Here is a 26,235-nt window from a genome sequence, read left to right on the forward strand (position 1 = left end):
GTTGTTGGTGGTGTTTTTTTAAAAAATATAACAAACTCCAGACGCATGCACCCCCTTGGGCATCTGTCTTACATGGGTCCTGGAGAATTGAACTGGGATCCTTTGGCTTTGCAGGCAAATGCCTTAACCACTAAGCCATCTCTCTAACACTGTTGTTGGGTTTTTAAGGTAGGGTCTCATTCTAGCCTAGTCTGACCTGAAATTCACTATGTAGTCTCATGCTGGCATTGAAACTACAGTAGTAGGAGACAGAAATTGGGTAGGCAGTCAGAGTAACAGGACACTAAAAGTGAAGGGTTTTTTATTCCTTGGCTAAAAGCAGGACATGTCACTATACTTGCAGAAACCTGAATGTTACACCCTCCAGGAAAGATTTGTATATTGAGCTTGCACCCTTGCTAGAGGATAAAAACTCTGATCCTTACCTAAGATTACTGGGAAAGCTGTAAAATCTGCGTTTTGTAACCTGCAGACCCGGTCCTCCTCACATAGCCACTCCCACACAAAACCCAGATCTGAGTCTTGAAGTGGGCTTCTCAAAGCCCCTCTTACTTCTTTGGGCAAGAGCTCTGCTCTCTTCCCTCTTGGAGCTTCTCATACCCAGTCTTGCTTACCTGGACAAGGAGTCTCCTTGCTTTCTTCTCTTATGTTCTAGGCTTACCCAACCCCCGCCCCTGCCTTCTCTCCTTTTTCGTAAAGTTTTAAGCTACAGTAAAATTTTTCTAAACTTTATCCTCTGGTCTGTGGATTTTATTCTTCAAATTCATAGGACAAAGATCCAGGAACACCCTCAAATTATTGGTACATAGGGATACAAGGAAACCAAAATTTCTCTATCAATAAAGATCCTCCTACCTTAGACTTCTGAGTGCTGGGATTAAAGGCATGAGACACCATGCCTGACTGTTTGTTTATTTTTGAGAGAGGTCTCATTTTGTAGTCCAGTCTGGCCTGGAACTCACTATGTAGCAAGTGCTGCCTTCAAACTTATAGCCTTCTTTCCTCTTCAGTCTCCTTAATGCTATGATTCCCACAGAGCTACCACACTCATCCCTCTGCCTTGTTGCTTTCCTTGGCAGTGCAACCTCCATTTGGAGAATTATCCATTATCTTCCAGTATGATCAGTCTTTCTCCTACCTTTTTCCTTCTATCAACCATCCACATCCTCCAGCCCTCCTTATAGCCTCCACTCCATTGCACCCTGACATCATAGACCTGGGAAGACAGTTTCCATCTTCATTGCTTTGATGAACAACTATCCCCAGCATCTCTCAGGCACATCAAAGCCATTTCTTATCTGCCTTCCTTAACTATTACTGTTCCTGTCACTATGCCCATTGTTTCGAGGAACTCTGGCCTTGTTTCTTGGACACTTTTCTTGACTCTAGGTTTTCTGATGACTTCATTTCCTATTTTCTTAATTATTTTGTTTTTTTCTGCAGACTTCAGTTCTTGAGCTCTCTCCAAGTTATTAATATTCAACTCTGAACTCACCACGTGCCCTCAAATCTGCTCTTCTCTGTGAATCCTACTTCTGTTCCCATCACCAAACCTGGGAATTCAACTTTCCTTTGAGTTATCTGAATTTTCATCATTCCAGCTCAGGCATCTGACACAAATCCTAGTACAGTAGGTGCTCAGTACATTGATGATAGGCCTTTTCTCCTCCCTTGTTTATTTGCTAGGTCATAGCATTGAGAAGTTTCTGCCACTAAGGAAGTTCCAGAAACTGACCCACAAAGTTATAACCAAATGATTCTTGAAAAATCTGTCAAAATATGCATGGAACCAGGCATGGTAGTGCATGTCTTTTTTTTCACTTTTTAAAAAAAAATTGTTATTAACATTTTCCATGATTATTATTTTTTTTTAATTTATTTATTTTTAGATTTTCAAGGTAGGGTCTCACTCTGGTCCAGGCTGACCTGGAATTCACTATGTAGTCTCAGAGTGGCCTTGAACTCACAGCGATCCTTCTGCTTCTGCCTCGCCAAGTTCTGGGATTAAAGGTGTGTGCCATTATGCCTGGCTTTATTTATTTATTTTTTTTTTCCATTTTACATTTTCTTTTTTCTTTTTTTTTTTTTTAATTTTTATTAACATTTTTCATGATTATAAAATATATCCCATGGTAATTCCCTCCCTCCACACCCCCACACTTTCCCATTTGAAATTCCATTCTCCATCATATTACCTCCCCATTACAGTCATTGTAATTACATATATACAATATCAACCTATAAAGTATCCTCCTCCCTTCCTTTCTCTACCCTTTATGTCTCCTTTTAACCTTACTGGCCTCTGCTACTAAGTATTTTCATTCTCACGCAGAAGCCCAATCATCTGTAGCTAGGATCCACATATGAGAGAGAACATGTGGCGCTTGGCTTTCTGGGCCTGGGTTACTTCACTTAGTATAATCCTTTCCAGGTCCATCCATTTTTTCTGCAAATTAAATAACTTCATTTTTCTTTACTGCTGAGTAGAACTCCATTGTATAAATGTGCCACATCTTCATTATCCACTCATCTGTTGAGGGACATCTAGGCTGGTTCCATTTCCCAGCTATTATAAATTGAGCAGCAATAAACATGGTTGAGCATATACTTCTAAGGAAATGAGATGAGTCCTTTGGATATATGCCTAGGAGTGCTATAGCTGGGTCATATGGTAGATCAATCTTTAGCTGTTTTAGGAAACTCCACACTGTTTTCCACAATGGCTGGACCAGATTGCATTCCCACCAGCAGTGTAGAAGGGTTCCTCTTTTTCCACATCCCCGCCAACATTTATGATCATTTGTTTTCATGATGGTAGCCAATCTGACAGGAGTGAGATGGAATCTCAATCTAGTTTTAATCTGCATTTCCCTGATGACTAGTGACGTAGAACATTTTTTTAGATGCTTATATGCCATTCGTATTTCTTCCTTTGAGAATTCTCTATTTAGCTCCATAGCCCATTTTTTTGATTGGCTTGTTTGATTCCTTATTAATTAACTTTTTGAGTTCTTTGTATATCCTAGATATTAATCCTCTATCAGATATATAGCTGGCAAAGATTTTTTCCCATTCTGTAGGTTGCCTCTCTGCTTTTTTCACTGTGTCCTTTGCAGTGCAAAATCTTTGTAACTTCATGAGGACCCAGTGATTAATCTGTGGTTTTATTGCCTGAGCAATTGGGGTTGTATTCAGAAAGTCCTTGCCAAGACCAATATGTTGAAGGGTTTCCCCTACTTTTTCCTCTAGCAGTTTCAGAGTTTCAGGCCTGATGTTAAGGTCTTTAATCCATTTGGACTTAATTCTTGTGCATGGCGAGAGAGAAGAATCTATTTTCATCCTTCTGCAGATATATATCCAATTTTCCCAACACCATTTGCTGAAGAGGCTGTCTCTTCTCCAGTGAGTATTTTTGGCATTTTTATCGAATATCAGGTGGCTATAGCTACTTGGGCTTACACCTGGGTCCTCTATTCTGTTCCACTGATCTACATGTCTGTTTTTGTGCCAGTACCATGCTGTTTTTGTTACTATGGCTCTGTAGTATAGGTTAAAATCAGGTATGGTGATACCACCAGCCTCATTTTTGTTGCTCAGTATTATTTTAGATATTCGAGGTTTTTTGTGATTCTAAATGAATTTTTGGATTGTTTTTTCTATTTCCATGAAGAATGCCTTTGGAATTTTGATAGGGATTGCACTAAATGTGTAGATTGCTTTAGGTAAGATTGCCATTTTCACAATATTGATTCTTCCAATCCAGGAACAAAGGATGTTTTTCCATTTCCTGGTGTCCTCTGTAATTTCCGCTTGAGTGTTTTATAGTTTTCACTGTAGAGATCCTTTACTTCCTTGGTTAGTTTTAATCCAAGGTACTTTATTTTTTTTGATGCAATTGTGAATGGGAGTGATTCTCTGATTTCATCCTCTGTGTTTTTATTGTTAGCATATATGAAGGCTACTGATTTCTGTGTATTTATTTTGTATCCTGCTACATTGCTGTAGGTTTTGATCAGCTCTAACAGTTTGCTAGTAGAGTCTTTAGGGTCCTTTATGTATAGAATCTTGTCATCTGCAAATAATGATAACTTGATCTCTTCCTTTCCAATTTGTATCCCTTTTATGTGTGTCTCTTGCCTTATTGCTATAGCTAAGACTTCCAAAACTATATTAAATAAAAGTGGGGACAGTGGACACCCTTGTCTTATTCCTGATTTTAGCGGACAAGCTTCCAGTTTTTCCCCATTTAGTAATATGTTGGCTGTACGCTTGCCATAAATAGCCTTTATTATATTGAGATATGTTCCTTCTACTCCCAGTCTCTGTAGGACTTTTATCATGAAGGGATGTTGGATTTTGTCAAATGCTTTCTCTGCATCTAATGAGATGATCATGTGATTTTTGTCCTTCAACCCGTTCATGTAATGTATTACATTTATAGATTTGCGTATGTTGAGCCATCCCTGCATCTCTGGGATAAAGCCTACTTGGTCTGGGTGAATGATCTTTCTGATATATTCTTGTATTCTGTTTGCCAATATTTTGTTGAGAATTTTTGCATCTATGTTAATGAGGGAGATTGATGTGTAATTTTCTTTTTTTGTTCTATCTTTGCCTGGTTTTGGTATGAGGGTGATGCTGGCCTCATAGAAGGAGTTTGGTAGAATTCCTTCTTTTTCTATTTCCTGGAAAAGCTTAAGAAGCAATGGTGTTAGCTCTTCCTTAAAAGTCTGGTAAAATTCAGCAGTGAATCCATCTGGGCCTGGGCTTTTTTTAGTTGGGAGATTATTGATAACTGTTCAGATCTCCATGCTTGTTATAGTTCTATTTAAGTGATTAATCTCATTTTGATTTAATTTAGGTAGGTCATATAGATCAAGGAAATCATCCATTTCTTTCAGATTTTCATACTTTGTGGAGTATATGCTTTCATAGTATGTCCCTATGATTTTTTGAATTTCTCTGGAATCTGTTGTGATGTTACCTTGTTCATCCCTGATTTTATTAATTTGTGTCTCTTCTCTCTTTCTTTTGGTCAGATTTGCTAAGGGTTTATCAATCTTGTTTATCCTTTCAAAGAACCAACTCTTTGTTTCATTAATTCTTTGGATTGTTCTTTTTGTTTCTATTTCATTAATTTCTGCCCTAATCTTTTTTATTTCTTCCCATCTACTGATTTTTGGTTTGCCTTGTTCTTCTTTTTCCAAGGCTTTAAGGTGAAGCATTAGGTCGTTTACTTGCGACCTTTCTAATTTCTTAATATAGGCACTTAAGGCTATAAATTTATCTCTTAGAACTGCCTTCATTGTGTCCCAGAGATTTTGGTATGTTGTGTTCTCATTATCATTTGACCCTATAAAGTTTTTAATTTTTTTTTTTTTAATTTGAGTGCGAGAGCGACAGACACAGAGAGAAAGACAGATAGAGGGAGAGAGAGAGAATGGGCGCGCCAGGGCTTCCAGCCTCTGCAAACGAACTCCAGACGCATGCACCCCCTTGTGCATCTGGCTAACGTGGGACCTGGGGAACTGAGCCTCGAACCGGGGTCCTTAGGCTTCACAGGCAAGCACTTAACCGCTAAGCCATCTCTCCACCCTTCTATAAAGTTTTTGATTTCCTTTTTGATTTCTTCATTGACTCATTCATCATTTAGTAGTGTATTGTTTAGTTTCCATGATTTTGTGTATGCTCTATAGCCTTTCTTGCTACTGATTTGTAGTTTAATTCCATGGTGTCAGATAGAATGCAAGGAATTATTTCAATTTTCCTGAATTTGTTAAGATTTGCTTTGTGTCCTAATATATGGTCTATTTTAGAGAATGTTCCATGTGCTGCTGAAAAGAATGTATATTCTGCAGCTTTTGGATGAAATGTCCTGTGTATATCTGTTAACTCCATTCCTTATATGACCTCATTTAGTTCAGATGCCTCTCTGTTTATTTTTTGCTGGGATGAACTTCCTTATCTTTCTTGACTAACGTTGGACTAAAGTCTACCCTGTCCGATATTAGGATAGCAACCCCTGCTTGTTTTCTAGGCCCATTTGCTTGAAACACTGACTTCCAACCCTTCACCTTAAGGTAATGTCTATCCTTAGTAGAAAGGTGAGTTTCTTGGAGACAACAAATTGTAGGATCCTGCTTTTTAACCCAGTCTGCAAATCTATGTCTTTTCCTTGAGGCATTGAGGCCATTGATATTAAGAGATATTATTGAAAGGTGTGTATTTATATTTGCCTTTTTTTTTTTGTGGTTCTGGTTCTACCTGTGCTCTCTTCTGTTAACTAGTATTTGAGTATTGCTTGTTTTTTCTAGGTTCCTTATATGAGTGCTTTTCCTTTTCTTCAGCATGGAGGATTCTATCAAGTATTTTCTGTAGAGCTGGTTTTGTCTTCAAATACTCCTTTAACCTGCTTTTGTCATGGAATATCCTTATTGCTCCATCTATTTGAATGAATAACTTTGCAGGATAAAGTAACCTTGGTTGACAGTTGTTATCTTTGAGAACTTGGAATATATCACCCCAAGCCCTTCTGGCTTTAAAAGTTTGTGTTGAATAATCTTCTGTAATCCTGATGGGCTTACTTTTGTAGGTAACTTGATTTTTCTCTATAACTGCTTTCAATATTTTTTCTTTGGTGTGTTTGTTTGGAAGTTTGATTATAATATGGCGAGGAGAGGTTCTTTCCAGGTTTTGTCTGGCTAGGGTTCTAAAGGCTTCCTCTATCTGTATTGGCACCTCTTTCCCAGTTTGGGGGAAAATTTCTTCTATGATTTTGTTGAAGACACCTACTATGCCTTTTGAGTGAAATTCTTCTCCTTCTACTATGCCCTGAATTCTAATATTTGATCTTTTCATAGTGTCCTGAATATCTTGAAATTCCCACTCATACTTTTCTATAAGTTTGTCTTTCTCTTTGTTGGCCTGTATTAGATCTGCCACCTGGTCTTCTAGCTTAGATATTCTGTCCTCTCTTTCATCCATTTTACTGGTGAGATTTTCTACAGAGTTTTTTTATTTCATTAACTGTGTTCTTCATTGCTAGTAATTCTGACTGTTTTTTCTTTATTATTTCTATTTCCTTATTTATGTTTTGTATTGCCTTCTTTATTTCATGAAATTGGTGTCCTGCATCTTCTTTGATTCCTTTGATTTCCTCTTTAAGTTCCTCTTTGACTCCTTTGATTTGTTCTCTGACTTCTTTGAACATATTTACAATCATTCTTTTGAAATCTTTTTCAGGCATTTCCTCTAACTCGTTCTCACTGGAGGTCATTTCTGATGCATTAATATTTTTAGGTGGATTTATATCGTCTTGCTTTTTAGTGTTTCTTGTGTTACAATGTATATATTTTTGCATCTTGGATTAAGTTAATTCTTGGATTTTCTAGCTAGCTGGGTATTCTTAGCTGTATCAATTGATTTGATGTTATATATTTTCAGGGTAGGAGCTTAAGGTGTTAGATGTGGCTCTTAAGACTCTGAGAGTATCTACAAAGGTGCTCCTAAGGGTTGAGTTTCCCTGCTATGGGAGTATTCAAGTAGGCTGAGTGGAATAAAATACTGGTAGATTCTAAAAGTTAACTAAACACTGTACCCATTCAGTCAAAAACAGCCCCAAGTATGTATGCCAGAGTAGTTATTATAACAACCAGATCCTCTATCAACACAGAGGTTAAGATTTATTGTCTGTTGAGGGATCCCAGTCAGCTTGTGACCAAGTGAGACCCTTCCCTGGTGCAAACCCAGTTACCTTTGATGATTTTGGTCTCAGTCAAGTTGCTGCCTGGGTCGTCGGGCTGCTGTTCTGATTTCTGGAGCTGGGCACTGGCTTTTCCTGTGGGGCAAACCAAGCCTGGCAACTGTGGCCCTGCAGATCAGCACCCCCGCTGCTGGAACTGCTGCTGCTTCTGGGTCTGCTGTTGTTGCCGCTCCTGGGTCTGCCACTGCTGATGCTCCTGGGTCTGCTGCTGTTGGGGCTGCTGGTACTGGTTCCGGAGCTGCCGATGTTGCTGCCAAACTCTGCTCCTGCTTGGGTCCTGCTGTCAGCTCAAGTTGGTGTGGCCAGGTTCCGGGAAGCTGTTCTGTTCACTGGAGCTGAGCTCAGGCATTGGGGGAGGGGAGGGAGCCACAGCTGCTCTGGATCTCTTGCTGCTCCATGTGTTCTTCTACCTAGCGGTCTGCTCCTCCGCTGCTCACTGCCGCTCTCCCTTCATGTGTCCTGAGTTGCGGAGAGCGCGGTATGAGGGGAAGCTCCCGCACCTGGCTTTTCCTGCGGCTGGAGCCGAGTCTGGCGGCTTTCTGGTGCGCCCCACCACCGCAGCGGTTGGCGGAGCTGCCGGGGCCGCTTTTGCCAGCCTGTGCAGGCTCTGGATGCTCTGTATCTCTCCTACTTCTCTGCTGCCGCTTCAGTTTCCTGTACACCTCACTTTTTAGTAAAAGTGTGTATTTTGCTGAGGTTTTTTGGTCTTTTTCCCCCCAGGCTACTTTGGCGTGGTACCTACGCCACCATCTTAACTGGAAGTCCACTTTTTTTTTTGCATGTCTTTAATCCCAGAGGGAGAGGTAAGTTGATAGCTATGAGTTCGAGGCCAGCCTAAGAGTACATAGTGAATTCCAGGCCAGACTGGGCTAGAGAGAGACCATGCCTTGAAAAATCAGTGTGTAGGCACAAACACACACACACACACATACACGGTGATGGAAAAACTAAATTTACAGAAATAAATTAATGAAATTAGATTCCTATCTCTCACCTTCTACAAAAAAACATTCAATGTGGATCAAAGACATTAATATAAGGCCTGAAACTTTCAAAGTGCTAAAGGAAAACAGAAAAAACACTTCAAGCTATAGGCATAGGAATAGATTTTCTGAATAAGACTGCAATAGCACAGGAATTGATCACAAGAACTGACAAATAGGTCTACATAAGGAAGTTTTTGCACAGCAAAGGAAGCAATCCTCAAAGTGAGGAAATAGCCTGAAGAGTGCGGGATGGGGGGGCGGAGAGGATGGGGAACAATCTCTGCTAACCACCCTTCAGACATGGAGTTAATATCTAAACAATATTAAAACTTAAACACTCCAAAAAGTCATCCAATCAGAGTAGAGGAGATGGCTTGGTGAGTAAAGCATTTGCCATGTGTGATGGTTAAGTTCTGCTGTCAACTTGATCTGATTACGAATCCACAAACCCTCCTCATGGGTGGGTCTCTAAGGTTGCTTCTAGGAAGGATTAACTGAAGGAGGAAGTTTTTTCCCCAGAATGAGTCCTTCCCCCAGAGTGAGCAGCCCTTCCAGAAGGGGTTTTATGTAAGGAAGCTCTGGGAGGAAAGAGCCCCTTCTTCCCACCTGGCTGCCAGTGCTCCTGCTGGTGAGTGCCTTCACTTGCAAGTGCCTGTATCCCTTTTCTGTGCCTTCTAGCTTGGAATGAAGATCAGAGGCTCTCCAGGAAGCCTCCAGGTCTTCAGTGCCTGATTAGGACTGTTGCTGAGGCATCCAGCCACATGGACTGAGCAGCTAGGTTCTTTAACTCTCATACCTGCAGACTGCTATTGTTGGATTGCCTTAAAATAATCCAGCATATTCCCTTTTAAAACGATTCATCCTATTGGTTCTGTTCCTCTAGAGAACCCTGACCAATACACCATGTAGTTGTGAGAATCTGAGCATGCATCCCCAGAATCCACGTAAATCTGGATAGAGTACTGAGCATCTGTAGTCCCAGGCCTCTTTTATGATGAAGTAAGAGGCAAAGCCAGGAAAATCACTACTGCACAAGCCAATTACCCTGTGGGAGAATGCAGGAGCAAACAACAAAAGGAATCTGCCATGAGTTCAAGGCCACCCTGAGATTATATAGTGAATTCCAGGTCAGCCTGGACTAGGGCGAGACACTACTTCAAAAAAAAAAAAAAAAAAAAAGAATCTGCCTTAAAACAAGGTAAAAGGCAAGGACCAACACCAAAGGTTGTCCTTTGATTGCTATGCACATATCTGTCTGTACTTACACACACACACACACACACACACACAAGAATCTTTTTAAAATGATCTGATAAATAATTAAATAAGTTAATGGGGTGAATAGATAGTGCCCCAAAAAGAAATATAGAGGCTGGGAAGATGGCCAGCAGTTAAAGGGCTTGCTTGCAAAACCTAACAACCTGGATTTGATTCCCCAGTACCCATGTAAAGTCAGGTGCACAATGTGGCACAAGTGTCTAGAGTTTGTTAGCAGTGGCTGAAGGCCATTGCGTGCCTATTTTTTCTCTCTTTTCACTCTCTTTCTGTCTCTCTCTCTGCATGCAAATAAGTATTTTTAAAAGAAGGAAATATAAATGGCCAATTAATGTTTCAAAAGTGTTCAATCCATCCTCACTCCAGACAGAATGGCTAACATCAAAACAAAAAACAAAACTAAAACAAAGGGTGGGCTGGAGAGAAGTGGTTAAGGTGCTTGCCTGCAAAGTCTAACCACCAGAGTTCAATTTCCCAGTACCCACATACAGCCAGATGCACAAAATGGCGCATGCATCTAGAGTTGTTTTTTTTTTTTTTTTTTTTGCAACAGCTGAAGGACCTGATATGCCCATATATTCTGCCTCCCCCCACTCCTTACAAATGAATAAAATTATTTTTTTAAAAAAGGGGGCAACAAATGTTGGCAAGGGTATAGAGAAAAGGAGCCCTTAATCACTGCTGTTATGGATATAAACTTGTGCAGCCATTGTGGAAATCAGTACAGAAGTCCTCAAAAAAATTAAATATTAAACTGTCATATGATCCAGCTATATTATTCTTGGGTATATACCCAAAGGACTGTTAGTAATTATTTCAAATACATTCATGCTTATTTCTGTAGTATTCATAAAGCTAGGAAATGAAACAAGCCTAGATGTATATCAACAGATGACAAGATAAAGAAAATGTACTGTATATATAAAATGGAATTTTACTTAACTCTAAAGAAAAATGAAACCTGAATCCAAAAGACAACATGTTTTCTCTCATATGCAAAATCAAGATTTAAAATTATATTAGATACAAATAGATGGGCTTAGATGATAAATAAGGAAACAAATTTGTATGTTTGAATGTGTAGGTTATGAGGCTAAAAAGGGAATCAGGAGAATGGAGGAAGAGGTCTTAGGGGAACACGGGACAAATCTGTATGAAAAGCCTGGATAAACATGGGCAGCAAAGACATACTAAAAGCTGACTTGTGTAAAACTGGAGCCCCTTTACCTGCTCAGCACTACAAGATACTATGTGTGTCTATGAGTAATAAGCAAGTAAGCAGTATTACAGTGAATTTTGTATTAACCTCTGCTAATTCTGGACAAGTGATTTTCATGGGTTTTCCAGTCCTGAAATTTAACAGTAATGGTTATTTGTTTTCCCCCTTTCCAGTCATTGTTTTGATGTCTACTTCATTTTGATTGAATTTTAAGACATTCTTAAATATGAGTAATAAAATGACAAAATGCACAAACTCTCACCTGAATGTTTCATTTGTCAAGAAAAACTGTTGAAGGGGTTCTAATGACTTCTGGAAGCTTCCATTGTGTGTGTATGCCTTAGTTTTCTAAGCAGGCACCAGCTTTTGTGGGTGGGATAGGGAGAGAGTTTTTTTTGTTTTGTTTTGTTTTTGTTTTTGTTTTTGTTTTTGTTTTTGTTTTTGTTTTTGTTTTTAGTGCTCCATGTTAAACACCAGTTAAGCCATACATAGCAATACAATGTTAACATATGCATTGTTACCCAGTTGGATATTTAAAAAAAAAATTGACAGCGGATTTATGCCCCAAAGAAGGTAAATAAAATGCAGCATCGATAAGAACATTACGGGCCCACTCAGGAGGGCAAGAGTGCATGGAGGGGTGCTGAGAAGCAGAGCTATGAGCCTTCGTTTCTACGGGAACGCTGAGCGTCACAGCGCTACGCAGGAGGTGGATGAGTTAGTCCTTCCTCCCCTCGGTTCATTCACTCTGCAATAACTAACAAAGGCAAGGTCTCAAGAGCTTTATGGAGATTATCCTGCAGTCACAGAGTAACATCAGCAGTCCCATCTTTCTGTGCTGTGGAAGAAACCTGGCTTTTGATTTTCTTTAGACTGAAATCATTAAAACACAAAACTCCCCAGGCCGGTCTAGCATCAGGATCAGCCACAGTGATGAAAAGCTTTGTTCACGAGGGAACTGAGGATATTATAGCAGAAACAGCTTTTCCATCCATGCTGCCCTGGCTGTTGTTTCTCACTCATCTGATCACTCATTCAAGTGCAGGAATGGAAGTTAGGGGTCATGGGTGACCTCTAATAAAATAGCTTCATTATTCATGTTCTCTACAAGCAAAGCATTTACTGTGTTCCAGGAGCTGGGCTTGGTACAGAGATAAACTACACTCATAAAGCCACCAACCTTTTGAAATTCATAATCAAGTGAGCGAGGACACAGACAAGTAAAAATACATAAATTAGAAAATGCATTCTGAAGGAAAATAATAGGAGCTATTAGAAAGAAAATAATAAGGGGACTTTTATTCCTTGACACCATATGTCAGATGCACAGGCAAGGCCTCCCTGGTATAAACTCTTAATTCAAGAATGTGAAGTAGTCATTTGGGAGGTGGAAAGGGCTGGGCTCTATGTAGTCTAGAAAACTTGCAGATGTTGGGGATTGTCGGGAAGCCAACAGGAGGAACAGGACTGGACTGTGTGTGACTAGGTTGAGTCACATAGGATTCTGCAGGATCCTTACGACAGAGGACAGCAATTGGCTAGGCAGTCAGGTTAACAGAACCCCAGAGTAAATTTTTTTTTCTTGACTAAAAGTGGAAATTTCATTAAGCCTACAAGACGAACCTAGGTTTTTCCTTATCTATTTTCTTCCCTGGAAAATTATACCCTCCAGGCAACAGGTCTATATTAAGTTTGCATCCTTTCTATATAATATAAGCTCTGATCCCTATCTAAGATTTCTGGAAATATTGCCCCATATTAGAGAAATCCAGTCTTTCACCCCTAAAAACTGTGAAATCTGGTCTTTGTCATGTAGTAACCTGTGAATCTGGTTCTTGACATGGTCCACAAAACTCTAACCAAAGTAATCCAATGAATTCTCCTCCTCTCTGGAGACTCCTTCTTGTCTGTACAGATAATTTTTCTTGCCTTTCTGTCAAGCTCTAAGAAAATTCTAAAATCTATATTCTACCATCCTGTGGTCTATGAATCTTATTTGTCAAATTCATAGCATTCAAAAATGCCACCAGCTCTGTGGAAGCTCTTTGTGACATTTGCACCCAGAACCCTAGATCCTGAATCACAGCCTACTGAAGAGCTGAAATAGGCTCCATTGCTCTCAAAGACACTCCAAATGTCCCATTTCACTTGAGGGTTTAAGTTAGATTGGCTGGTGGGTTTTGCTTCAGGAGTAATAATAGTATATATGGAGTGGTGAAAACAACCACTGGACTATGGAAAAGGGAAGAGGAAATGAGTGAGAAACATAACAAACAAGAGGTATTTTTCTTATCCAGATCTTCATTATAAAGGAATATAGAAAAAAAAAAAGGATTGAGAGAGGATTCTGTTTTGTGGGGAATATTTAAGCATGTTTATACACTAAAGAATGACCTGGCAAAAATAAAATGAACATGGTGAGGATGGTCCCTTTCAGTGAAACAAGGATTACTTATGTTTCAAAGACACACTAAGTCCTCTGTGGGGCTCACCTGGGAATTGGTTAAAAATAAAAGTTCCTAGCTAGGTGGTGGCCCGCATCTATATTCCCAGCACTTTTTCTTTGTTTATATTTTGTTTTATTTTATTTTATTTTATTGTTTTAAATTTAATTTATTAGTTTTCTTTTCAGCAAAAACAGGCAGTTTGGTACCATTGTTTAGGCTCATCCATGATCTACCCCCTCCCAATGGACCCTCCTTGTTGATGTAAATGGGTCGTGCATTGTGGAGTTAGCCCACAGTTATTGGTACAATAAATGTCTCTGCATATCATGACCCAACATGTGACTCTGACATTCTTTCCACCCCCTCTGCCGCAAAATTTTTCTGAGCCATGTTGGGTTCATTTTTGGTCTGCTTCAGTGCTGAGGTGTTGGGGGCCTCTGAGGCTCTGGCTCTCTGATTTGGTAGGAGTTGATTTTTCACTGTGTTGGTCTCCTTCCCCTTTGTGCTGGTATCCGGTTCATCAGGAAAACAGCACCCTTGCTTGTTTCACCAATTATCCTTAGTTTCAGTCAGGCCCCTTTTGAGGTATGTTGGGCAGCTCTCTCCTTAGAATCTGCATCTATCTGAAAAAGAGAAGCAGATTCTCCAACGGAGAGTAAGTTAGTACCCGGAAAATTGAGACAACACTTACTTTTTTGATAGAGAATATAATAGGTGTAGGCCCTCTTATACCCCATGATTGATGGTAGCTTGATATTGGAGAGTGGGCTTATGTTTGGATATGGTTCTGACTTGTTTCCCAGCTCCAGCTATGGGTCTCATACCACTGAGGGGATCAGTTAGCCAAATCAAGAGCAGGTGGTTCCCCACCATGGCTGTGTGCCACTATTGCACTTGTGTGGGCATCACCTCAGGTTATTTGTTGCTAATTAGGTTAGACCATGAGTTGCTTGGACAGATATTGGTCATTTCCCCCAGTCGCCCATGTAGCACCTTCTGGCACTAGACACGCTGACTGTCTGGGGACTGACTCTCTCCTGGCTTCCAGCCATGCCATTCCATTTTACATGTCAGCTGCGTATGGAGTCTTCAGCAATAGGGTCTTACCACTGGCCTTTGGTGGGTCATCAAGTACTCTGACAGAAGTCTGTCATTGTTTTGGGAAACCTTGTAGGTTTCTCTGATCAAAAGCTCATTGTGGATGGTAGCCCCAAGCTGGTAGTGGAGGTTACAAGTCAGTGCCCACTAAGAAATTGAGGAAAAACATAACTAATATACAAGAGTTAGAGAGGGGAGAGGGGGAGAGGGAGTGGGGGAAGATGTAGAAGATTTAGGTTGTCTTGATCCTATCCTCTCCAGTGTCTTGTGGATCAGGTGTTTCCTGTAAGGGTCTAGTGAAGGTTCAGCCATTTGGTCTGTCTTTTAGGAAGTAGAATTTTATGGTACCATTGCCGTTTGGGTCCAGATTACTGTTTTCCACCCTTCGATGCCCTCCTCGCCCTCCCCATCCATCCTATTGTCTAGTCCATGAGGTGCTTGCTGGGTATGTAAGGTATCTTGGGTAGATTCAGGTTAGGTGTTGTTGATGAGTGAGACTATGTGTCGATTTTTTTTTTTCTGTGATTGGGTAAATTCACTGAGAATGATCTGTTCCAGGTTCAACCATTTTTCCTCAAATTTCTTTGTGTCATTTTTTCTTACTGCTGTATAGATTCCATTGTGTAGATATACCACATCTTTGTTATCCATTCTTCTAATGATGGACAACTGGGTTGAGCAAATCTCTCTGGCCTGTGGTTTGAAGGTTTTAGGGTAGATGCCCAGTAAGGGTATAACTGGGTCTGTTGTTATTTCTATAGTCACCTTTTTCAGGAGTCTTCATATTGCTTTCCAAAGTGGTTGTACCATCCTGCATTCCCACCAACAGTGAATGAGTGTCCCTGCTTCTCCACTTCTCAAGTCCTCCTCAATTTCTTCTTTGAGAGTTTTTATATTTTCGTTGTATAGATCTTTTACTTCCTTAGTTAACATTATTCCAAGGTATTTTTTTGTTGTTGCTATTGAAAATGGGACTATGTCCTTTATTTTCTTTTCTGTATCTTTGTCATTTGCATATAGAAATGCTACCAATTTTTGTGCATTGATTTTATATCCTGGTAATTGCTGTAGGAGTTAATCACCTTCAGGAGTTTTGGGATGGAGTCTCTTGGGTCTCTTACATATACAATCATGTCATCAGCGAATAGAGCTAACTTAACTTCTTCCTTTCCAAATTGTATCCCATTTATTTCCTTCTCCTGTCTTATTGCTTGGGCTAGGACTTCCAGAACTATATTGAAAAGCAGAGGTGAGAGAGGACATCCCTGTCTTGTTCCTGATCTCAATGGGAATTCCTCCAGTCTCTCTCCATTAAGTATTATTTGGGCCTTTGGAGCTTTGTATATTGCCTTTTTTTATGTTAAGATGTGAACCAGCCATGCCAATTCTTTCCAATATTTTGATCATGAAGTGATGTTGTATCTTGTCAAAGGCCTTTTCTGCATCTATCGAAATGATCATGTGATTTTTATGTTTAAGCTTGTTTATGTGGTGTATTACATTGACAGATTTTCGTATGTTGTATCACCCTTGTGTTCCTGGGATAAATCCCATTTGGTCAAGATGGATAATGCTTTTGATGTGTTGTTGGGTTCGGTTTGCAAGTATTTTGCTGAGGATCTTTGCGTCTATGTTCATTAGGGAAATAGGCCGATAGTTTTCTTTTCTTGTGGAATCTCTGCCTGGTTTTGAGATTAGGGTGATACTAGCTTCATAGAAGGAGTTGGGTAGTTTTCCCTGTTCTTCAATTGTGTGGCACAGTTTTAGGAAGATTGGTTTGAGTTCTTCCATGATGGTTTGATAAAATTTGGCTGGGAATCTATCTGGTCCTGGACTCTTCTTTTTTGGGAGGTTTTTTATTACTTTTTCAATCTCCATGAGTGTGATGGGTTCATTGAGGTGATTAATCTGCTCTGAGTTTAGCTTTGGTAGATGATATGCATCCAGGAATTTATCCATCTCCTCTACATTTTTCAGTTTTGTGGAGTAGAGGTTTTTAAAATAAATCCTGATGATTCTCCCAGTTTCACTTATGTCTGTTGTTATCTCTCCTTTTTCATTTTGAATTTTGTTAATTTGGAGTCTCTCCTTTTTTTGCTTGATCAAATTGGCCAGAGGTTTGTCAATCTTGTTTATTTTTTCAAAGAATCAGCTCTTTGTTTTGTCAATTGCCTTAATTGTTTCCTTGGTTTCCAATTCATTAATTTCTTCCCTTCTGTAGTTCTTTGGGTTGGATTTTTCTTGTTTTGCCAGTGCCTTTAGGTGGATGGTTAGGCTATTGATTTGGGATCTTTCTGTCTTTTTTATGAAGGCATTGAGTGCTATGAATTTTCCCCTGAGGACTGCCTTCTTTGTGTCCCATAAGTTTTGGTATGATGTGTTCTCATTGTCATTCCATTCCAGGAATTTTGCAATTTCATTTTTTATTTCATCCACTATCCAATTATTGTTTAAGAGTGTGGTATTCAGTTTCCAGTTGCCATTGGGATTCTTGGTAGGTTTTTTTGTTGTTGATTTCTAGGAATATAGCATTATGATCTGATATCATGCAGGGAATTATGTCGATTTTCCTAAATATGTGGAGGTAGTCTTTGTGACCCAGTATATGGACTATTTTAGAGAATGTTCCATGGGCTGCTGGGAAGAATGTGTAGTCTGTGGATTTGGGATGGAAAGTTCTGTAGATGTCTGTTAGGTCTAAGTGCTCTATGGTTTTGTTGAGCTCTCTTACTTCCCTGTTGAGCTTCTGTTTGGATGATCTGTCTATTACTGATAATGGTGTGTTGAAGTCCCCAGCTATGATGGTGTTGGTGGTTATTTCTGTTTGATTGTCAAGTAGGTTTTGTTTTATGAACTTTGGTGCCCCTGTGTTTGGTGCATACAGATTTATGATTGTAATATCCTCTTGATGGTTTGTTCCCTTTATAAGTAGGAAGTAGCCTTCCTTGTCTTTTTTGATTGTTTTTGGTTTGAAGTCAATTTTATCTGATATTAATATAGCTACACCTGCTTGTTTCTTATTCCCATTTGCTTGGAATATTGTTTTCTACCTTTTCACCCTGGAGAGGTTTCTGTCTTTAGTGGTAAGGTTGGTTTCTTGAAGGCAGCAGATTGAGGGGTCTAATTTTTTGATCCATCCTGTTAGCTTGTGTCTCTTGACTGGTGAATTAAGGCCATTAATATTTAGGGTGATGACTGTGAGATTTGATTTGATCCCTGCCATGTTGTGGTGGTAGAGTTGTGTTGGTGTTTCCATGGAATTTGAAATTTTTTGTGTCTACTCTGGGTTTGGTTGGTGTGATCTGCTTCTTGTAGGCATTTGTGTTGGGTTATTTGTTTCTTCTCTGTGGAGAATTTCCTGGAATACTTTCTGTAGGTTTGGTTTTGTGTTCATATAATTGTAAAGCTGAGTTTTGTCATGGAAAGTTTTCCTTTCACCATCTATTATAAGGGAGACTATTGCCGGGTAGAGTAGTTTGGTTGGAAGCCATAGTTTCTTAGAGTTTGGAGAGTTTCATTTCAGGCCCTTCTAGATTTCAGGGTTTCCATTGAGAAGTCTGAAGTAATTCTGATGGGGTTTCCTTTGAAAGTGTGTGCTATTTTTCCCTAGCTGCTTTTAGGATTTTCTCTTTGGTGTCAGTGTTTAGAGTCTTAATGATAATATGTTTTGGGGCGTTTATCCTTTGGTCTAGTTGGTTAGGAGTTCTGTTTGCTTCTTGTATCTTGATGGGCCTTTCTTTTAAGAGACGGGGGAAGTTTTCTTCAATTATTGTGTTATATAAGTTATCCATGCCTTTCGTCTGAAATTCTCCTTCTGGTATTCCAATGATTCTGATATTAGGACGTTTAAGTGTATCCCACAATTCCCTCATGTTCTGTTCACAGGAACTTTTGAACTTATTGAAATTTTTGGACTCTCGAACTGTTTCTTCCATCCTGTCTTCCAGATCAGAATTTCTATCTTCCACTTCGCTGACTCTATTCTTGAGAGCCTCTAGTGAGTTTTGGACTTGTTCAATTAAGTTTGCATTTTCTACTACTTTCCTATGTATCACTTCCATTGCTTTGTCCAGCTCCCTTTTTGTCTCATTTTCTGATTTTTTTGATGATTCTTGGAAATGATCCTTGCATTTCTTTATGTTTTCATTTAGTGTGGCCAGCTGATTTTTAAGGTCCTCTTTTTTTTCACTTCCCTCAACTCTCTTAGCTCTCTTTGAATTCCTTCCAGTGTCTTATCATATTGCTCTAGCTTAGCGATGGTAGCATCCACATGATTATCTATCCTTTGTAGCTTTCCTGCAAGTTCTAGCAGTAGGTTGGTCAGGGTTGCATTGCTCATAGCTTCCACTTGATGTTCTGATCCTAAACACTCTTCTATGTTTTGGTTAGATGTAATCCTTGTTGGATTGGGTGATCTGTCTGGATTTTCTTGCATTTTATTTTTGATACTATTTCTTTTGCGCTGTGATCTACCCATGTCAGTGTATGGGCAGGTAGGTGGGTGGAGCAGCCTGGGCTCTAGCTCAATGAGAATCCAAGGCAGCCTGGGGCATTTGCAAGCAGCCTGGGTTTTTGCTGTCTCTTGCCAAAGCTGCCTATCTACTGCCTGACAGGGGTGCCAAAGTTGCCTGAATTCTCACCCAGTAATGCACCAAAGCTGCCTGCCTTCCAGCTTGAAAGGGGACTGAGGTAGCAAGCCCTGAAGCTGCCCAAACTCTGGCTGGGTACTCTGGGACCTGCAAACAGTCTGCACTCTCCTGCCTCAGGGAAGTGGGGGATGGGTGGCGATGGACAGGTAGGAGATGGCACCTGAGCTGGTGCTAGTGACTCAGCGTGGGCTTGTGTGGCCCTTGCTATGGGACTGGGCCCACTGCACATGCAATTGTAGTGCAGAGGCAGCTGATGTGGGCACGGGATTGGGACACAGCAGAGGCTGGCCGGTGGGCAAGCAATCAGAGCACAGCAGCAGGCGATCTGGCAGCCGCCTAATCACAGCAGAGGTGACCCCCATGGGTGTGCGAACCAAGCACAATGTGGCAGGCCAGTGTGCGCAATCAGAGCACAATGGCAGAGGTCCCCACGTGGTTAGCGCAGCGGGCTGGTGGGCGTGTGAACAGAGCACAGCCTCTTGGGGCGTGTGGCATGGCAGCTGTATGGGGGGTAGACTACCCACCCGAGAGGGGATCTGTGGTTCCCTGTTTTTCCCCGCTCTTGCCCTCCCACTGGCAAGAAGACCCTGATACCCCTTAATTTCTTGTCTTTCTTTCCCCAGTATCTGCAGCATAGGTAGGCGGTCGCCATCTTGGCTGGAAGTCCCTTTTTTTCTTTTTTTGAGGAAGGGTCTAACTTTAGCTCAGGCTGACCTGGATTTCACTATGTAGTCTCACCCTGGCCTTGAACTCTTGGCAATCCTCCTACCTCTGCCTCCTGAGTGCTGAGATTAAAAGTATGCTCCACCACACCTGGCTAATACTTTCCTATTTTTTATACCATTTTCATAAGGCTTACATGTACTATTATTAATGGTTTTGTATTGAGTGATAAAATGTGGGAAAATTGCTGGGTGTGGTGGCCCACACCTTTAATCCCAGAACTTTGAAGGCAGACGTAAGAGGATCATCATGAGTTCAAGGTCACCCTGAGACTACATAGTGAATTCCAGGTCAGCCTGGACAAGAGTGAAACCCTACCTTGAAAAACAAAAACAAAAACAAAAACAAAAAAACAAAAAAAAGTGGGAAAATAATACTTGATTATCTAGTTGTCATGACATGCTATATTTTACTTGTTTTTCAGAAGTGTTTCTAGAAAGAACCCAATCATTATCTTGACCTTGTTTGTTTGTTTTGTTTTGTTTTGGGGTATAGCTCTAACTCAGGCTGACTTGAAACTCACTATGTAGTCTTGGCCTGGCCTTGAACTCACAGTGATCTTCCTACTTCTGCCTCGCAAGTAAGTGCTGGGATTAATGACATGTGCCACCACTCTAGGCTTGACCTTGTTTTAGTTGTCAGCAACAGACTCCCAATTCATTTCCTATTCACCAGAGGGGGGAAAAGAAACCTAAATACCAAGCACTAGAGAGCACCCCAATTCTCCATCCTTCCTGGAATTCTGTTCCTGCAGAAGTGAGGTCTGAGAGCAGTGATGTAACACCCTCTCACACAAGCTCCTCAAATATTATCACCCCCAGGAACTCACAAGGTGGCTACTTTTGCCAGATACCTAAGAATTTAACAGCTGAAATGAGAAACCGTGCCCACAATAGATGGTAGTTTGAATGCAAAAATCCCTATAGCCTCAAGTATTTTTTTTTTTAATTTGTTAAAATTTATTTGAGACAGAGAGAGAGAATGGGCATGCCAGAGCCTCCCGCCACTGCAAATCCATGCACTACTTTGTACATCTGGCTCTATGTGAGTACTAGGAAATCAAACCTGAGCCCTCATGGTTTGACAGCAAGTGCCTTCAACCACCAAGCCATTTCTCCAGCCCTAGCCACAAGCATTTTGCTTAAGCTTCATTCTTTGTCTCTAGCAGGTGAAGTATTGCTGGAGCAGGTGTGTCACTCAGGACAGATCTTTAGTCTACCCCTAAGGTGTGTCTTCAGAGTCAGCTCATGCTGCCTGGTACTGGCTATTGTCTCTCTTCCATGGATGTATGATGAAAGTGAACCAACTTCTTCTGCCATGATGAAGCTTGCCCTGAAATCTTTAAGCTTGAAAGAAACCCTTTCCTCACAAAGCTGCTTCTGGTAAGGTGTTGCGTTCAATCATGAGAAGCTAATTGCAATAGCTTTAGTGTATCCAGAGCCCAGGAATACTTTTTGTTTAATTTTGCTTTCTATTTGTCTGGTTTTGTTTTATGAAATAGGTCTTATGCATGCTAGGTAAGTGTTCTACCACTAAGCTATTTCTCAGGCATCTTTTTACCTTTTAGTTTGAGATGGAGGCTCATTTAGTTGCTCAAGCTGGTCTTGAATTTATTCTGTAGCCTAGGCAGGCATTGAATTTGTGATACTTCTGGCTCAGCCTCCTGATTAGCTGATATTACAGGTCTTTGCCAACAAGTCTTATTTGCAATTTTTTCCCCATCAATTCACCAACCAATTGACATCTAGGGTATTTCAATAGAGGCACAATAAGCATGGGTATAGAGAAATCTCTTAGGTATACTGATCTCATTTCCTTTGGCTATACACCCAGACATGAGATAGCTGGAGCATATAATAGTTCTGGTTTTTGCTTTTGTTTTGAAGAATTTCTATACTGTCCTTCATAATAATTTACATTCTTACTAATAGTGCATAAGAGTTCCTTTTCTCCTTGTTCTCACCAACATTTGTTACTTTTTGTTTATTTTTATTTATTTATTTGAGAGTGACAGAGAGAGAAGGAAAGCGGGAGAGAGAGAGAGAGAGAATGGGCGCGCCAGGGCCTCCAGCCACTGCAAATGAATTCCAGATTCATGCGCCACCTTGTGTATCTGGCTAACAGGGGCCCTGGGGAACCAAGCCTCGAACTGGGGTCCTTAGGCTTCACAGGCAAGTGCTTAACCACTAAACCATCTCTCCAGCCCCATTTGTTACTTTTTGTATTTCTTTGGTGAGAGGCATTCTCATGGGCATCAGATGATATCTCATGCTTTTGGTTTTCACAACTTCAAGGTCTAATGATGCTATTTGTTTACATCCTTCTTGGACATTTGTGTATCATCTTTGGTTGTCATTTCCTGTGCTGGACTGAGAAGGCGTGACAACATAATAATCATCTGGCCCTGGTCAGATTGTCCTTGGCCTGAAGGACAGAAAATCACATCACATAAAGAAAAAAGAGCAGAAAAAGAAACTGATTGTGTGTATGGTATGTTCAAGAAAGAAATAAGCTGAATTACAGAAAATGAAAAGGAAAAGAGCTCCCTAGAATCCCTTCCAGAAAAGTGTCCCATGTTATGAGGTAGGACAAACTCCAAGAGTGAAAAGCTTTAAACAAGCCTTCATAAATAACCTAGAGATAGTCCTTGATCTGATGACTGTTCAAGGATCTTAAACCAAGAAGAATGTTCAAGGGGATATTGGATGACCCAATCATATCATTATTTTATTACAGCACTCTTTATTCCTAGGTTAATATAAAAGAACACATTTGGGAGACAGTAGGGACCTCTCAGGGGTCCTCACATTAGTCACACTACTGAAGGTACACCCAGGCTATCCTCTCACTGTGACATGGGGGTTACAGCCTCTAATGGAAGGACAAAGCTCCTGAGAAATATACCTTATGAATGATAAATCTCACTTTAAAGAGCACCTATATTTCATTTCTACAGCATACCAATAAACAATGAAATAAAGTATACAGGGTATTTTTTTTCAAATATGCATTTATATTCCTCTCCTTAATCCAGAAATAACATAATATCTACAAGATCCACTTACCTATGAAGCCATCAGTTGCTTGACTCACTTTTAGAAATTTTATTCAATCTTTCCCAAGAAGACAGGGTTCTGAAAATATACTCTCAATAAATTGATGTTTCTCAGTAAAGACCTTTTCTTTAGTTTACTTAGTCTTTTCCTTCGTTCCTCCTTCCTTTTCTTCCTTTTTTTTTTTTTTAATAAAAAAAATTGTATTTACTTAGAAGCATTCAGAATGTCAACAAAACAGCTGCAATTTTTTTTGCAATTACAGAGTGGTATTCAGTTAACAGAACAACAATTATTTCATATAAGCTGCATCAGAGACAACTGAAGATGAAAAAAAAACTACCGTCCCCATATATAACTAATTTGTGCTGTGCACCAACAAGAACCTGCTTTAAATTTCCATGCCAATTTACAACCCCCATACTGTACCAGGCAAGGTTAGTGGCTATTGAAAATACCACCAGGACAGGGCTATCTAAAGACACATTCGGTAGTGTGTTAACTATACAAAAAAAGACACTGTACAGTTTAAAAACAAATCTTACACAGCCTTACATTTCAATTTTTTTCTTTAAAAGGAGTGAGTTGTGTACAGGGGGGTTAAATGCTTTATAGACAAGAAAAAAAAACTGCGCTAGAACCAACTTATTCATCATCATCATCTTCTTCTTCATCCTCATCTTCTTCATCTTCCTCTTCTTCCTCATCCTCTTCATCTTCCTCATCTTCCTCCTCTTCCTTCTTTTTCTTGCTCTTTTCAGCCTTGACAACTCCTTTTTTTGCTGCATCAGGTTTTCCTTTAGCTCTGTAGGCAGCAATATCCTTTTCATACTTTTCCTTCAGCTTGGCAGCTTTCTTTTCGTAAGGCTGCTTGTCATCCGCAGCAGTATTGTTCCACATCTCTCCCAGTTTCTTTGCAACATCACCAATGGATAGGCCGGGGTATTCTCCTTTGATTTTGGGGCGATATTCAGAACAGAACAAGAAGAAGGCCGAAGGAGGCCTCTTGGGTGCATTGGGATCCTTGAACTTCTTTTTTGTTTCCCCTTTAGGAGGGATATAGGTTTTCATTTCTCTCTCATAACGAGCCTTGTCCGCCTTGGCCATGTCTTCAAACTTTCCTTTTTCTTTAGCAGACATGGTCTTCCACCTCTCTGAGCACTTCTTAGAGAACTCTGAGAAGTTGACAGAAGCATCTGGATGCTTCTTCTTGTGTTCCTCCCGGCAGGTTTGCACAAAGAATGCATATGATGACATTTTGCCTCTCGGCTTCTTAGGGTCTCCTTTGCCCATCTTTAGTTGACTTTTTTCCTCAACGAGGCACCGAGAGTCGCCCAGTTGCCCGTCCGGCTCTCACTTGCCCCGGCGCTGTCTCTATGGAGCTCAATGTACTGCAATGGCTGTGGAGAGCGGGAGCCAGACGCAGCCTCTTCTTCCTTTTTTTAAAAAAAATATATTTTATTAATTTGATTTTGATTTGCAAATAGAGACAAACAGATAGAGAGGAAAGAGGCCAAGGCCTCCAGCCAATGTAAACAAACTCCAGATGCATGTGCTACTTTGTGCATCTGGCTTTACATGAGTCCTGGGGAATCATACTCGGGTCATTTTGCTTTTCAGGCAGGCGCCTTAGTTGCTGAACCATCTCTTCAGCCCCTCTTTTTTTTAAGACCACTCGCAAGCTGGCCTAGAACTCACTATGTAGCTGACGATGAACTTGAACTAATGATCCTAATGCCTCCAAGTCTCACATGCTGAGATTACAGGCATGAGCCATGCTCCAGTTTTCATCAGGGATCTTATGTTGGTTTTGTCACTGACTGTAGAATGTGGCCTGAGGAAGTGGGGACAGAATAAAGCTTCTATGTCTTCAGCCACATTAAAATGATACATGACCCTTAAACACACCTCTGGAGGTCTCACTCACTTCTGCTCTGGTCAGCATCCAAGTACATTTGGCCTTCATTAGCTGCATGGGGAAGTTCTTATTCACACAAGCAAATATTCTTTTATTTATGTGTGTGTGCTCTTGGTTTACTTGAGCTGTAACAGATGGTTGTCCCCCATCTTACTCCAGGGGGCAAGAATGCTCAAGGCCTGGCTCTCCCAAAGGCCCATAGGGAGCTGGCAGGTATGTGGCAGTGAACACACCTGCCACTTTCCTTCATCATCACCACAGCAGCCTCCAGCTGCTTTGTCAATTCTCATGGTTTTAGTAAGCCCACCAAACCAACCAAGCATTGTGCCAATCTTTGGACAGAATCCCAATGGTCTAACAGTTCCTATTTGGTAACAAATGCATCATCTTTTTGATCCCACTAACATTAACCTTACACTGAACCTCTATCAGTCTATGATCACAAAACAAAGCCACTATTGGTGGCTTGAGATGGAACCATCACTTGCTATTATCTTCATATTCAATTCCCAGATGCCTAGTCACACATCCACCAGTCTAAACAGGCCTTTGGACGATCTTCCCATCCCATCCCTGCCAGTCTTGTGGTAATAATGGCCATGCCCAGCCTGAAGTTTTAGGATACTCCTGGGATCCTTCTGTGCAGTGAAGAGAGCAGACTGTTCCCTACTTGTGTGCTACCTTCAGCCCCTGGGCCCCAAACAGTTCTGCTATGCTATAATCATCCCAAAATTTTCTCAGATAATTCCCCTAGTTTTTGATCTCTCCTCTCAGAGAAGTCAAGCCTCTAGTGTTGGAATATTGCATAGCAACAGATGTAAATAATCTTGGAGCTCAGTGATTTAGAGACATGTTAAGGGAACGTACAAGGTATTTTTCATTCACATTTGCTATGCTCCAATTGAGACAGATAAAAGTTTCCCTTTTTTGTATATGCATGTGTGTGGTATGTATGTAGTGCATTATATTGTGGTGTATGGCATATGTGTGAAGATTCACGTGTACAGAGGCCATTGTTCAGCTGTGTATTTCTCTTGAGACAGTACCTCTTCCTAAATCTGGAGCTTGTATTTCATGAGCCCCAGTGATTCACCAGTCTGTCCTC

The 26,235-nt window shown here is 40.5% G+C and overlaps 1 protein-coding gene across 1 annotated transcript; it reads right to left on the bottom strand.

Annotated features, from left to right (window-relative positions):
* Positions 1-23,392: 23,392 nt before the first annotated feature.
* On the bottom strand, positions 23,393-24,563 carry LOC123459358 (high mobility group protein B1). The gene has a single exon (XM_045145556.1). It carries the CDS (start codon positions 24,503-24,505, stop codon positions 23,858-23,860), a length of 648 nt encoding a protein of 215 aa, XP_045001491.1. The 5' UTR covers positions 24,506-24,563; the 3' UTR covers positions 23,393-23,857.
* Between the last annotated feature and the right edge of the window lie 1,672 nt (positions 24,564-26,235).

This window comes from Jaculus jaculus, chromosome 3 (genome assembly GCF_020740685.1).
Source record: "Jaculus jaculus isolate mJacJac1 chromosome 3, mJacJac1.mat.Y.cur, whole genome shotgun sequence".
Lineage (NCBI taxonomy): Eukaryota > Metazoa > Chordata > Mammalia > Rodentia > Dipodidae > Jaculus > Jaculus jaculus.